Source organism: Pseudoliparis swirei, chromosome 20 (genome assembly GCF_029220125.1).
Source record: "Pseudoliparis swirei isolate HS2019 ecotype Mariana Trench chromosome 20, NWPU_hadal_v1, whole genome shotgun sequence".
Classification (NCBI taxonomy): domain Eukaryota; kingdom Metazoa; phylum Chordata; class Actinopteri; order Perciformes; family Liparidae; genus Pseudoliparis; species Pseudoliparis swirei.
Genome location: NC_079407.1, coordinates 7,999,051 through 8,013,972, shown reverse-complemented (window position 1 = coordinate 8,013,972; position 14,922 = coordinate 7,999,051). Strand labels below are relative to the sequence as shown.

The window sequence follows — 14,922 nt, the reverse complement described above, 5'->3', positions numbered from 1 at the left end:
ATACTACACTGGTGTAATTAATTTCTATTTCCCACGTCCTCCTGTAACTTTGAACCAAAGTTACTAGAAAAGATGTCTAACTGACTGTGTTTACAACCTATTAGAAACTCAATATTATTTAGGAACTGATGTCTAACCATTTTAGCTGTATTGTCTAACTTATAGACAGTCTGGTAGTCTTGTCTCAGTGAGGTTGAAACTCTCTGCAGCAGAATCTGAAGTCTTGACTCGACAGGAAGAGAAGAAGACCCTTAGAGGAAGAGAGCTCTGAGGAAGAAGTTGGTTTGCTTCCTGAAGCTTGAACAGATTATGAAGCAAACAAGATCAAGAAGAACAACACAGTTCAATCAGAAAGAATTAGTTTGATATAATAGTCTCTAAAATGCCAAAGCAGCCGTCATATAGATGCCCAATATAGAAAAAAATAAAATAACTCATCAAACAAGAAAAAATAAAACAAGAACTTCAGCACTATCAGAGCAGCTGAGAGCGAGACACAGTGACAATAACATTCAAGATAACCTTAGTCTTTTAATGAAAATGCACTTTTGATATAAAACAAGATTTTATTAGGACAAGCATAATATAGTTCCAATCTGTCCTAAGCCAATGCCAAATCAAGTTGGAATGGTTCCCTGGTGTATTTAACTGGTTTATATTTCCTGGACCTCTCCTATCAATTTCTTTATCGGCTTTTCAACGGTTTCTACTGGCTCTGTCTCTTCTTCCCACGACCCCATCCTCTGTCTTGACCAATTGCTTTAAACCTTTTTACTGGATATTTTATTGCTCTTATGCATCTTATCAATGTATCTGCACCACCGGCTACACCTTCAAGGTCCTATTAAGACTCAAACCCTGAAGAAGCCCTCCAAGATCCTTGAGAAAGTGGGCGCAAAATCTATTCTAACCTCCCCCCTCTCTCCAAGATCCTTGATAGAAAAGATTGTCATTCATCAGTTGTTTTCTACATCATAATAGTTTATTGAGAAAATTATTTCAAAAGATTTAGAAACACCACACACAAAGCAGCCGGCACTGGTGAAAGAAGAAAAATTACAGCTAATGGCAGCAGATAAATGACTGGTCTCCTTGCTTGGCAGTGCTGCATTGACCTCTGTCCACTGACTTGACCTGTTATACAGCATCTGACACCATTGTTGGCATGATCAGGTTGGGCACAAATTTTTTTTTCAGATATTTCATCAGAGATCAATCATTGGTTTTTTACTTATGACCTCGACGCTAACCAACGTTAATCACGGAGTTCCACAAGGTTCTGTGCTTGGCTTAATTTAATTGTTCATGGCATTATATTCTTTTTATATTCATTACCTTATACACAACTTTTATTGTTAAACACCACAGACTACACTCAACTATATGCAGAAAAAAACCAACTATATAAAAAAGTAATAAAATTCAAGCATCTTAAGACATAAAAACATGGAAAACCTAAAACTTCTTGATGTTAAACAGACAAAAAAACTGTAATTTTAAAAATACCCATGTACCTCAGATCAATTATCTGGCCCTGATCAGGATTCCACTGTAATTGGCATGATGGGATTCTGTAGACTGTAAAGGCATTTGGCTTTGATCGAAATCAAAAATCTCATCTTTTGCCACGTAAAGCAATCCTCAAGGACTGCATTCTATCATCTCAAACTTCCAAAAAAATCATCACAAAAAAAAGCAAAAAGAAAAAAAAAAATTGGTCAAAAATCTTACTTGAGACTGGATTATTGCAACTCCTTCTTAATCAATTGCTCTCAAGTCCCTCCAATAAATCCAGAAGTTGATCCATCTCGATCCAACCAAAAAGCTCTATCAAAACTCAGAAAAGAGATCAACTCACCTGGCACTCACTCCATCACTACTGGCTCTGTAAAATCAAAATCAATCTTTTTATCTCTTTCTAAAAAAAGCTGATCTCTTTGGTATCCATCATAGCCATATGAGCTGAGCTTATATATTTCTAGCTTAGAACTAGATAAACACTTGCATCACTGTACTACAAAAGTAACTGGGAAAGGAGTCTAGTCTTGGAGCCAGAGCCTTAGCCTTTAGTTATCTTCTTCCTCTTCAAGGCTCTCCATCCAGTTCTCAGTCCTGGGCAGACACAGTCACCAAGAGTAGAGACTAGACTCTTCCTTGACTTAGACCCTTAGAGGTTTACAGGTCAGGCAGGCCCTGGTTCCCTGATATGTCCTTATAGGCTTATAGCTGGCTTAGCGGCCGGGGGGACGCTTAGACCTCTTTCTCTCTTCTCCTCTGATGAATTTCATCTCTCAATCTCTCATACTAACTCTGCTTTCTGCCTTTTCGAAGTCCTTTTCCTTTTTACTCTTTTTCATCGGGTCTCCGGACCCTATGGGGACCCTCCCATCTGCCTGATGATGATCCTGGGTGGTGGAATTCTCCTGGAATTCACGCCCACCCTCCTGTTGAGACTCCGCCTCCCCCCCTCCACACCCATCTGCCTGATGGATCGTGTGGATCTGGAGGTCGTGGAATATATGAACTACTCATACTAACTATTCATCATGTCATTCATTGTATTTTAACTCTAAAATCTGTCTTCTTCACACACACATCATCTATCCTGTCTGTCCATCCTAGAGGATCCCTCTCCTGCTCTCTCTGGGTTTTTTTTCCTTTTTTCCCCTGAAGGGTTATTTGGGAGTTTTTCCTGGTCCGATGAGGTTTTTGGGCAGGGGATGTCTATGTGTACAGATTGTAAGCCGAGACAAATTTGTAATTTGTGAAATTGGGCTATACAAATAAACTGAATTGAATTGAATTGAATTGAACTGAAGGTCCTTGGAGTTAGTCTCACTCTGCACTTTGTGTGTTGTTAGCTGCTGCAGCAAATGTCTGTATTGTCTGTGTTTTTCTGTCAAAATGGCTCGGGAATAATGCTATTACTACACCTCACGTCCATCCAGCAATGTGTATTCACACACACACACACACACATACATACACGCACACTGAAAAAAGCGGTGATTATTCCAATGAGTAGGGAGCAACTGGCTGCACTGAACATGACTTGTTCTCTGTTGTCCCGCCAAGTGTAAAGGCTACACTCACCCACCGGACAGAGCGGGCGGGCACACCCGGAGGTTTGAACTCCCGTCTGACACCCCGCACATCAGTGTTCTCCTAAACAAGCGCGTGCGCCGGCTCCTCGGAGAGCTCCGTCCCTCCACAGCTGAACAGAGAACAAGAAAACACAACAGACTGCTGTCCTGGCAGGGAGAGAAGGAAGGAAAAAAAATCGAATTTGAAGGAACTGTTCAAGAGCCGCTCTGTCAGCCTCATGGAGCAAGAACGACACAATGAAAGAAAGTGCGTTTTTCAAAAGGTGACGACGTCAGTTCAACTGCACTTGTGTGGCAGAACCTTTATGGTATTATGTAGCACCAATTTTAAGAAGCAGTTACATTCTACAACTAAAACTATGACTTCAGGAGGAGCCCCCCAACACTACCCCCGCTCACCATACAAAATAGCACTGTTTCTGCGGTGGAGACCTTCAAGTTTCTGGGATCCACAATCTCCCGGGACCTGAAGTGGGCCTCCAACATTAACACCATCCGCAAAAAGGCCCAGCAGAGGCTGTACTTTCTGCACCAGCTCAGGAAGTTCAACCTGCCTCAGGAGCTGCTGATCCTTTTTTACTCCGCCATCATCCAGTCTGTCCTCTGCTCTTCCATCACTGTGTGGTTTGGATCGGCCACCAAACAGGACAGAGTCAGACTACAGCGGATCGTCAGGTCTGCAGAAAGAACCATTGGTTCCAGCCTCCCCTCCATTCTGGACTTGTTCACTGCCAGAGTCAGGAAGCGGGCAGGAAAGATCACTGCAGACCCTTCACACCCTGGACACAAGCTGTTCCAACTCCTGCCCTCTGGTAGGCGCTACAGAGCACTGTACGCCAAAACCACCAGACACAGAAATAGCTTCTTTCCACTGGCCGTCACCCTGATGAACAATTAATCAGACTCTTCCATCTGCACTATCTGCACTTTTTGACTACTGTCTTTAATGTATTTTTTATATTTATCCCGCTTATTGTATATTGTGTGTGTGTATAAGCACGGAAGAGCAAAGTGAAACCGGAGTCAAATTCCATGTATGTGCAAACCTACATGGCCATTAAAGCTGATTCTATTCTATTCTATTCTATGACTACTGCTTCTAATTATGTACTCCTTTGGAAGACTCAAAAAATCCCAAATGTGTTTGGAATAGTTGACATTTGTCCCATGAGCCTCATCGTGGACAACCCATGAGTTAAACACTCTAATGGCACTCATTTTGACGTAGAAAGTGGTGTTACAGCCATTAACTCCCTGTGATTGGCCTCTGCAAAAACACTTGAGTGGCTGATTAAAGGGTTAATGAGCCGAGCAATTTGCAAAGTGGCATCTCTGCTGGCTGACGGGCTGGAGAGGGAGGGCGCGATGCCGCCTGAGCTGTCTCAAGACACACACGTGCACACAGTGGAAGGTCAGTCATTGAGGAGGAAAAAAAAGCCAAAATTGAGCCCACCTTTATTTTCGGACTTTACGGATGGTGCAGTCATGTGTGTAGCCTCTTCGCCTGATGGTTAAAAGCAACACTTGTACTTATTCTGTTTAGAATATATTTCCTTTCCATCTGAAAGTGGTTCACAGTAGCTTAGGTGCTTGGTGAATTCCAACACAGTAAATGCACAGTAATGTACCCCCCCCCCCCCCCCAGATATGTTTGTTGAAAGTTGTGCCAGTAAGAGACAACACGAATTAGGAAATGTTTGTCGTTTTTGGTTCTGACAAATAAGCACATAGAAGTACTTGATTTAAACCGCGGGCGAAGATGTTCTCATCCCAGGCAGACTGTCAACACCCGTCGCAAAAATACCATGGAAGATGCAAACCTCTGCTGGATAATAATAAAAATCTGTTTGCACGAGTGTGTGTGTGTGGGGGGGGGGGGGGGGGGTGCTGCTTTCACATATGGGGCTAGCCTGACATGTGACAGTGTATGACTCAGAAAGTGTTATCAACGTTAATCTTGCGGACGTAGCAAGAAATACATGTCACACTGTGATACTGTAGGCGGGATGAAGTCACACATGATACATTAGTGTGTGTGTGTGTGTGTGTGTGTGTGTGTGTGTGTGCAGAGCAATTAAGGTGACAGAAGGACAGCTGGAAGGCTTCCCTCCCTCTTTTCCTCTGGGTCCATTGAACACAGTTTAATGTCATTTTGGAGTAATTAATGAAATGGGAGATATGGTATGACTCCCACACACACATGCACAGATTATGAGCTGGAAACCATTACTCAGTGTTCTTTTACTTCAGGGCAACCTTTCCTCTTCAATCTTCTTGTCGAAAAAAAAGAAGCGGACACAAATACATAGTCACACACAAACACACATGCACGCACGTGCACGCAGTTGGTCAGGCCTCAGCGTCCTGTCTTTCTTCACATTGGAAGTTGGAACCATTTGGAAAATAACTCGTGATTTTCTGGGAAAAGCCTCAGCAGAGGCCTCCTGGTGATGGTAGGGGAGAATACCTCCTGTGGGTTTGTGTTTGTGCCATACACACACGTACACACACACGTGCACGCACACACACACATTCTCACTGCGGTGCATTTATACTTGATTGTAACATGATTGCACAACATTGTTTCAGGCTTCTTTTACCTCCTGTAGAGAGTTGGTCTATATTGAGTTATATAGTTATCAACGTAGAAGAGAACGAAAGCATTTCAGCTTCAACGCTATCCAACAGTCTTGTTATAATTCATAGTTTTCCAAAACTTGGTGTTAATAATGTTTCAGAATTGTGTTGATTGAATACATTTTTAAGCTTGTAGTTTGTGGTGTTTTTTTTACAGTATTTCTCATCATGTTGCCATTTTTTTCAGTGTTGATTAGGCTGATAAAACATCAGAAATACCTTTTAATATAATGCCTTCCAACATCACCACAAAGTACAGAGTATAAAGACTACAGCCTCGAAATAACAATTAAGTCTTGTCTTCGCAAAATGTGAACTGTTTATAGAAGACATTGTATCCAAGTGTTGCTGATTTACGAGACACCCAGATGACATCATACCTTCCAAGCAAATATTATTTTACGAGCCAAAATAAAGATTAGAAGGCTGCACTGCTTTTAAAATTGTTAACTTTGTGCACCGTCTTTATATTGGTACACCTCCAATGCAAGATGGGGACGACAACATTTTACCTCAGGGAAATAAAACATATTTATATTAACAATTTGAGAAGGTAAAAAGAAACTCTTAGCCAATAACTCCTAAAAATATTAAACCTGCCAAGGGCTTGCAAGTTACAAGCCAAAGAGGTGATTTAAGAAGCTTAATGCAACTGGTGTTGAGCACAATCATGACGCATGGAAAAATATTTAGCACAAAAACAAAAGGGAAATTGTAATTTAAGTTTGATGTTTTTTTACAGAAATTCTTCACAATTACTCTGTTCAGATAGAATTTTCTTTGGCTTTCAACTGTTAAATCATCCCTCGTTTGATAGTTTCACGGTTATTGTCGCAAGTGATTTATGTGCTGTAGGAAACAAAGGACCCAGTCATGCACACAGGAGTATCTCCATGCGGCTTGCTAGTGTGCCAGTCTTGCAGCTCCAGAGGGAGCGGAGAGATCAGCGCTGATGGACAATCAAGGGAAACTAAGCGACCGAGTAAACATGGGGGTGTGGGGGGGGGGGGGTGGAGAGACAAAAACAACCAGATAGTGAGCTGAGCAAAGAGTTGGCTTGTGGCTGGACAGATGCAGTGTTTTATTTTCTCTTTTTTTTGCTGTGTAAACTCTGATTAATTCCAAATTAAAGTGACGTTTTGGATAAGATTTCTCCTGCACACAACCACATGTTTCACCGCCAGGGGAGACGGACTCCCGGTGTTGGAATGATGATAATGGGGTTGTGTTTTTCTGTTCGGGCAGTTTCAATTCACAAGATTCATACTTTTTTAAAAATGTGTATAGTATTATAGTGAGTCCTTAAAAAGTAACACATCGCAACAGTAAAAGCTTGAGGTGTGTGAAGAAGTAGCTCCCATCCATGTGAAGTCTTTGTACACTCCACTTCAGGCTCACGGACTCCTAAATACCTACCCTGTCATGTTTGTTACGGTATAAAGTCAAGTTCTGCCTCTTTTTTGGTAGTTTTGACATCCCTTTATAAATATAGCACCCTGCAGAGAGTGCTCGTGAAAGATGCTCAAACTGTGCAGTAACTGCATTCTTCTTTCCTGGTTTACAAGGCGTACTTTAACAGTCTGTAAAATAACAGGTCAGGGTCCAAAATGGGCTGTTATAAAAAGTAATTTCCTCATTTAGAGGGCTTTACCTGTTATGATATTACATATTATAGGATGCAGTACATATAAAAGAGAAGTATGCGCCTTGCTTTAGGGATTAAAATGTGCATAACAGAGGGTTAAACCTTGTTATTGTGTGTCAGCGGTGAGCTGGGCCCTATTTCTTGTACGTGGTTCAACTAAGTCGATCAAATGTCCTATTATCCAGCTTAAATTAACCGATGATTGGAATCAGGCTATCTCGACTTCTCAAAAGCTGATCCGCGCTCAATCTATCTCGTTAATTCAAACCAGATGTCAGTATTGGTATAATTGCGCGTGCCCGTCTGACATCAAAAGGGGGACGAGTCGATCACCGAAACCATGATTTTCTAACGGCACAAAGGCAAATAAACTGAAAGGAAGCGCCTCTTCTTTCTCCGCTGATGAGCAGGAGATGATCATGAACGCATATGAGGAATTTCAGACAATAATCATGGAAAATCTAACACCGCCACCACTGTGAGGGCGAGACGAGAAGCATCGTCCTTTGAGGCAAATTTGTAATTTGTGGAATTGGACTATACAAAATAAACTGAATTTAACTGAATTGAATTGGCGACATATCAGACAAGTTAAATGCGTAATGCTGCGTTCACACCAATATTCACAACACGCGTGTTTACTCTCCCGACTATTTGTGGTTTATTTATTTAATTCATTCGCGCTGGAGAGCGGCTTATCTCCGTCGCTTATCTCCGTGGAAACAGTTACTCACATGGAAGAAATAACCACTATTTTTGCTTTGTACTCGTGAATATCAAACGCCCTCATGGTTCATAACAATATCATAAATATATATTTATTCATGACATCAGCCGTAGGATCACACAACTCGGGGACTACATCTGATGAACTGGATGCGAATAAAGAATCCATTCATCTGTGCATTGACTTTGCATAACATCTACTCGCAATGCTTTTCATGCACAGCTAATTGTAAGTGCCTCATCATCACCCCAATCAATCCGATTATATTTCTTTAAATGTGCCTGCTGGCAGTCGGCTTAATGGCTCGACACTTTTAGAGCAAGTAGATCATATATATGTGGATATGCATGTATGTGGAGATGACCATATAGGACTAGGAGTTTGAATCTCTGTATGGATGGATCAGTATGTATTTATGTATTATTCATAATCAGATATTCAATCAATAAATGATGATGTGGGCAGAATGGATAGCGCTCGCATATGAAGTCATCATGACGTGAAAGAACTCTCCCTATAAAACACTAATCTAACTAATATCGCTCCTTCATCAATGGGATCTCTGAGGAAAGGAGCTGCCATTTTCTTTGGGGGGCGTGGCCACCTTATCCAGCTAGATTGAGTGACAATGGATGTGTTGCTATGGTGATTTTGCCAAACTTGCTTTGTGGAACTGAAAAGCCTGACTTATTGTCTTATCCTGAGAGTTATCCAGTTAACTAAGTTAGCCAGGTACAAGAAATAGGGCCCAGGTCGTATTTGCTCTGGATATAGAAGAGTCCACTGAGAATGCCAAAAAAGTATGTTACTACGAGTGGAAGGTATACTGCTGAGTTTGCAGGAAGCATGTGTTTGCATTTAGTGTTGTTTGTTGTGATTTAGAAAGTTACACCAAACCACCCACAAACTTCTTGGAAGTGTAACGTCCAATGTGTGTCGAAATAGATTTAAATACACTCTTTTTTCCCCATAGTGAAACAATACGTTATCATGCAACACTGGTGCCATTGTCAGTCATTTTCAGTGTCCTCGGAAACAAACACAACTTAAGAAACTAGAATGGGCACTCGGTAGAGCGCATACCTTTGCATATCGAGATTGGGCATTGAATTATGAACATTTTGGCATTAGTTGCATGCCAATTGGACAAAAATGTATCGTGCTATGGTAAAAAAATAGATGTTGACCTTTCCATGACCTTGACCTTGACCTTTGACCCGATTGATCCCAAAATCTATCAAATGGTTCCCGGATAATAACCAATCATCCCACCAAATTTCATGTGATTCAAGAAGGTTTTGACCTGTTCATGACCTTTGACCTTGACCGTTGACCCGATCGATCCCAAAATCTAATCAACTGGTCCCCGGATAATAACCAATCATCCCACCAAATTTCATGTGATTCAAGAAGATTTTGACCTGTTCATGACCTTTGACCTTGACCGTTGACCCGATCGATCCCAAAATCTAATCAACTGGTCCCCGGATAATAACCAATCATCCCACCAAATTTCATGCGATTCGGTTAAATACTTTTTGAGTTCTGCGAATAACACGCATACAAATAAATAAATAAATAAATACACGGCGATCAAAACATAACCTTCCGCATTTTCAATGCGAAGGTAATTACCATTAAACTGGATGTTTTTTGGACAGTAAAACAATTTGTCGGAAATCTTATTCCGCCTCTCTTTTCTATTCTTCTTTCTCTGTTTAGTTTCGTGCTGGGACCAGTGTGGATCACGACAACAGGCGTTACATTTTGAACAACATCTTTCTCTCCGTGTCGCCTCCTCTCTCCAGACTCATGCCCGCAGCGTGTTGGTCTACCTGGTGTCCTGCCTGGGCAGCATGGACCACAGCTTTCACCACACGCTGCTGCTGCAGATCAGAGCGCTCACCGACCGCTACCCGTCTGTACTGGGAGGCTGCGGCAAAGACATCTACAGGATGAGCAACTCGTTCACGGCGATAGCCCGACTGCTGGGGAGACGGCTGGAGGAGAGCACGGCCACGCTCGGCAGGTGAGGAGCACACAGGCATTTGCTGTTACCTGTGGATGTAGATATGTGACCTACAGACACCAGAGAGCCATTCCTCTTTTCATCCAACTGGTCGGACGAAAGGGAACCCATCATGTGAGGGAACTGACAACCCATCTGCTTCATCGCATTCTTACTCAGACTGATGTGTTTGCTGGGGTTTTTTTTGTAGGGGGGGGGGGGGGTTCTGGTCTTAAGTTGGAAAACGGCGATGTCATGTATTTCACTTCACCAAATAAGGCATGTAACAATACTTGAATGCAATTTTATAATAGTTGTGTTTTTATTTTTATTCAATCCACACACAATTCGATTTTGCGTGTTGCCAATATACTCGTTACATGTTCAGGGGCTTTGAATGGTGTTGATAAATGACAAAGAATGATGTCCAGCAAATGTGATGAGTAAATAATGTGTGTGTCTGTGCGCATGTTAATGTGCATACACTGACTGTGCATCTGGCAGCAGTGTGGGAGTGACACGCACAGCTCTCTCCGAAACAAGAACATCATGTGCAGGATTGGAAGCTTCCCAAAAACTTTGTTTGGTGTTTTCTGAAAGAAAGACAGAGGGAACGAGGGATTAAGAGGAGCAGGAGGGTTTATTAGTGAAAGAGACGGGGATGGAAGACAGAGGGAAAACAACAAAGAGGTAGTTGGATGTCCTCCTTCAGCAAACAAGTGGAGTGTTTAATTAAGTTATAATGGCCACTTGTGGGAGAACAATAGGGACCGAAAGAAAGAACGAGAGAGGAGGGATGGAATACTTAGTTTGGTTAAAGAGTAAAAGAGAGGAGGAAGGCAGCATGGTAAAGGACAGATAAAAACAAAGGCAAAGAGAGAGGGGGACACATGGAGGGAGAGACGCAGAAATAGAGCCAGTCATCATGAGAAAGCAAGAATTACAGAAAGGCTAGCGAGGGGACTGAAGGAGGGAGGGGGGAGGGGAGAGGGTGGGGGAGTGAGGATATTGAAATCCATCCAAATTGTGTCCGTCCAGCTTCATCTCACGTGCCCTCCACATGCAATCCAACCCTTTGGCCTGTGTGCGTGTGTGTGTTCTTACAGGGCGGATGAGGCGTGCCCGCCGTCTCCTCGTGCATATCTTCCCGGGGGAGGTCGGGGGTCAGAGCAGCGGCTGCAGGTAAAGATCCAGGCCTTTGAGAAGAAGATGGGGGAGGAGAGGGGAGAGGAGGGGGAGGTGGAGGAGGACTCTCCCGCCCCCCAACGCCGCTACAGCCTGAGCCAAGCCGGCAGGGAGGAGAGACGGGAAATGCGCTTCAACAGGTCTGTTAGCACGAAACGTGAGCCGGGTCTGCTGAGTTTCTGCTCACATCTGAGCGGAGAGCAACAGTTTTATGAACGCGGTGGATTTTTATGAACTTCAGTCGTATTAACAAGAGATGCCTTGGGCCAATTTCTTCTTGAAGAAAGACAGACCATCCAAAGATACAGACATACTGTTTATTGAAATCATAAAAAAGCACCGAGCAGATAATTTGATACTGTTTGAGACGAAACTACGACATCCAGCTTCAATTTAGCACTGGTAAACGTAGAAACTTTAGCTCTTTGTATTTCCCCTGCATGTTGTCAAAAACAGAAAGCAGAGAGAGAACAGAATCCCTTTTGACAGGTGGTTTTTCACCCCGGTGACTGTTTCTGTCGTCTGGTCTCTCGAAGGTCCAAGAGCCTGGCCCTCCACGCCGCGCGATCGCGCTCCATCAACTCGGACACTGGGGAGGACTCTGAGGGCTCGGAGCCCAGCCCGGACAACACCTTCTCCAACACACTCGTGATCTCGCAGAACCAGGAAGCGACGCCGCCTGTCGAGAGGAAACCGAAGGGCGACGCCTCGATGGCCGTCCCAGCTGCCCTGGACAGAGCGGCCAAAGAGGCCGAGGGAGGTGAAAGCAGAGGGGAGGAGGAGCGCGAGGACGCGGACAGACTCTTCGTCCATTTCAGAGACAATATCGAGGCCATCAAGGAGTTCTGTCGAGACACGGTGCAGCAGATCCCCATCCCAGAGCAGTGTGCGATAGAAGGTAATGTGGACATGACGGACGTCATGCTTCCTTTCCTACGAGCTGAAGATAACGTGATGACAGTGATATCGGTTTATTTAGGAGGCGGCGGAAGAAAGAATCCAGTAAAGAGAGAGACAGAGGGAGGGTTTGTGTAACGAGATTAGATTCAGAAGAGGTGGTTGAGGATGATTAATGATACACCTCCTCTTCTCCTCTCCTCTCCCCTTCTCTCCTCCTCGCCTTCTCCTCAATCATTCTTAATCTCACATACTTACACACATTGAGCCCCAATCGCACAGGGATTTATTTCTGGAGGGGGAATAGCTTTATTTTAATATTGCATGTGCTCATAAGTGATTTTACTCCCACCCAGAGGGCATATGAGTGGGATTTATTTATTTGTTCTACCTCAGAATTAGTTATGGTCCTCCTGTGATTCATATCCTGTCTGGACAGACACCTTTTTGTGTGCAGCATTAAGAGGATCCGGGTGCATAAATCTCTAGTATGAACAAGTTTTCAGCGGCAGTTTAGTTACTGAGAAGCGAAGCGAATATTAAAAAATCTAAATATATAAAAGATGCATCTCCCTATTTGTCCAAATACAACTTCAGATAGTTTCTTTTATTTGATGTGACTGATGACGTATACTTTATTGTCTTTGTTCAGTTTTACATTATATGCAAACCACAATGCAAAAAACTAATGTGTGAGGCTAAATGTCACTAGCTAATTTGTTCATGGAAAAAATAATCAGGGTATAGATGCAGAGAATTATTTTGAAATGGCCAGGGTTATTAGATTCTGTTCCGTCTTTACAACATAGTTATGTTAAAGTAGAAACAGATGAGTGTTATGCATACGGGTAGTATGCATGAAGTGTGTGTATGTGTGTGCGTGAGTGAGTGTGTGTGTGTGTGTGCATGCCTGCTTCCATACCATAGTTATCGTAGTGCATACTGACTAGAAACAGGGGTCAAGCAGTTCATGTGAAAATGAGAAACATTTTCCATCTCCAAACTAATCTAATTACTTAAACTTTGTAATCCATGTTCACATTTCCCCTATGATTCTTCTCATATTCAGCAATTTGATATTTGATATATTTTTATTCATGCCATGTGATTTCTCCTTAGTTTCCATTTTTCAATTCGATGTGCGTCACTTGAATTCAGACTTCCTTGTCATCGAGTACTGTTGTAATGCCTGTTCACCTTTTTTTTCTTTTTCTTTTTTGTGCAGCCCCTCCTGTAATGATACATCCTCGCGACAGAGGACGCCAACTTTTGATACATGAGATAAAACAAATTGTTCAAGATCAGCACATTTAGATATGAAAAACATTGAACTTGACCTTACACCCTTGTGTGTGTGTGTGTGTGTGTGTGTGTGTGTGTGTGTGTGTGTGTGTGTGTGTGTGTGTGTGTGTGTGTGTGTGTGTGTGTGTGTGTGTGTGTGTGTGTGTGTGTGTGTGTGTGTGTGTGTGTGTGTGTGTGTGTGTGTGTGTGTGTGTCCATAAGTATGCAATAGGATAGTCAAGTCCTTTCTCTCTTCCTTGTCTGAGTCATCTTCAGCAGTGAGCCCCACCTATGGAGAGACAGCTTCAGTCTTTTGAACATATTAAGAACAGACAAAGCTCTCACATACACACACACACACACACACACACAGCACCAGACTCCAACACAACATGAGAGGTGACGATATTTTGATTGACAGGAGATGTTATTGCTCCGTATTTGGCCTCAATGTGATTTTAACTCAGGCGGCCAGGTGTCACACAAACACACACAAACACACGCACACACGCACGCAATACAATACTCCCCCTTTGGCCTCTGGTTAATTGATTAAATCTGAAGAATTTTGGGGGGAAATATGCAAATGTGAACTCATAGAGAGATATTATCATAATCAATGAGTCTCTTAATGAGAATCGACACCTTAACATTTAGGAGATGATGTCACAGGTGGTCTCAACTGGATGATGTCATCATGCTGTTGGCTGACACGTGAGCTGTCGACCCGTCCTCATCCCAGGGGATGAGGTTTATACAGAAGAACTCTCATTATCCTCAATCCAAACATCTACACACACACACACACACATTGACAAAAGAAAAACAGCATCACAGACTATCAGATACAAATCAGCTCTCTTAGAAACACACCTGTGCCAAAGAGTGAAGCACGATGAACACACACATCGTACACACACATGTAGTTCATTCACGTGTAGTTTTAAATTCTCTATCATATCCTATGATTTCTGTTTTGTGCATTTTTAAGGCATGTGACTGCTGAATGACAAATGATGGTTGGGTTTGACGATATATCACTTGGAACCCGAAGCACGGATAGTTTCACTTTGTTATTAAACTTGTGTCTGAGTTATCCAGCATAGCTTTTGAGTTTTTACAATCTTCTGACTAAAACTAGAACATGTTTTATTCCTTGAACCATTTTTTGTGAAAGGCTCTTATTCCCTTTCTTTGCGAGTTAGATGAGGAGATTGATAGCACTCTTATGTTTGTCTACAACCAGCAGCCAGTTGGCTTTGCTCAGCAAAAAGAAAGCAAACAGGGGGAAATAGCTCGCCTGGCCCTGACAAAAGATGACTGCCTAGCAGCACTTTTAAAATTATTTTGTTTAATCCGTACTATATGCCGTTATTTTGTGCTGCACGTTTGTCTGTTTATAAAACCTGCTTCTTGTTTATATGGATGGCCTATAAAG

The 14,922-nt window shown here is 42.6% G+C and overlaps 1 protein-coding gene across 3 annotated transcripts in view; it reads left to right on the top strand.

Moving 5' to 3' along the window:
• veph1 (ventricular zone expressed PH domain-containing 1) overlaps window positions 1-14,922 on the top strand; it is an 80,580-nt gene that overhangs the window by 41,705 nt on the left and 23,953 nt on the right. For all 3 annotated transcript variants that reach the window (XM_056441102.1, XM_056441104.1, XM_056441103.1), the window contains exons 7-9: window positions 9,922-10,142; window positions 11,228-11,446; window positions 11,843-12,204. In XM_056441102.1, the coding sequence (XP_056297077.1) occupies window positions 9,922-10,142; window positions 11,228-11,446; window positions 11,843-12,204 (802 nt within the window). The remainder of the gene's footprint in view (window positions 1-9,921; window positions 10,143-11,227; window positions 11,447-11,842; window positions 12,205-14,922) is intronic.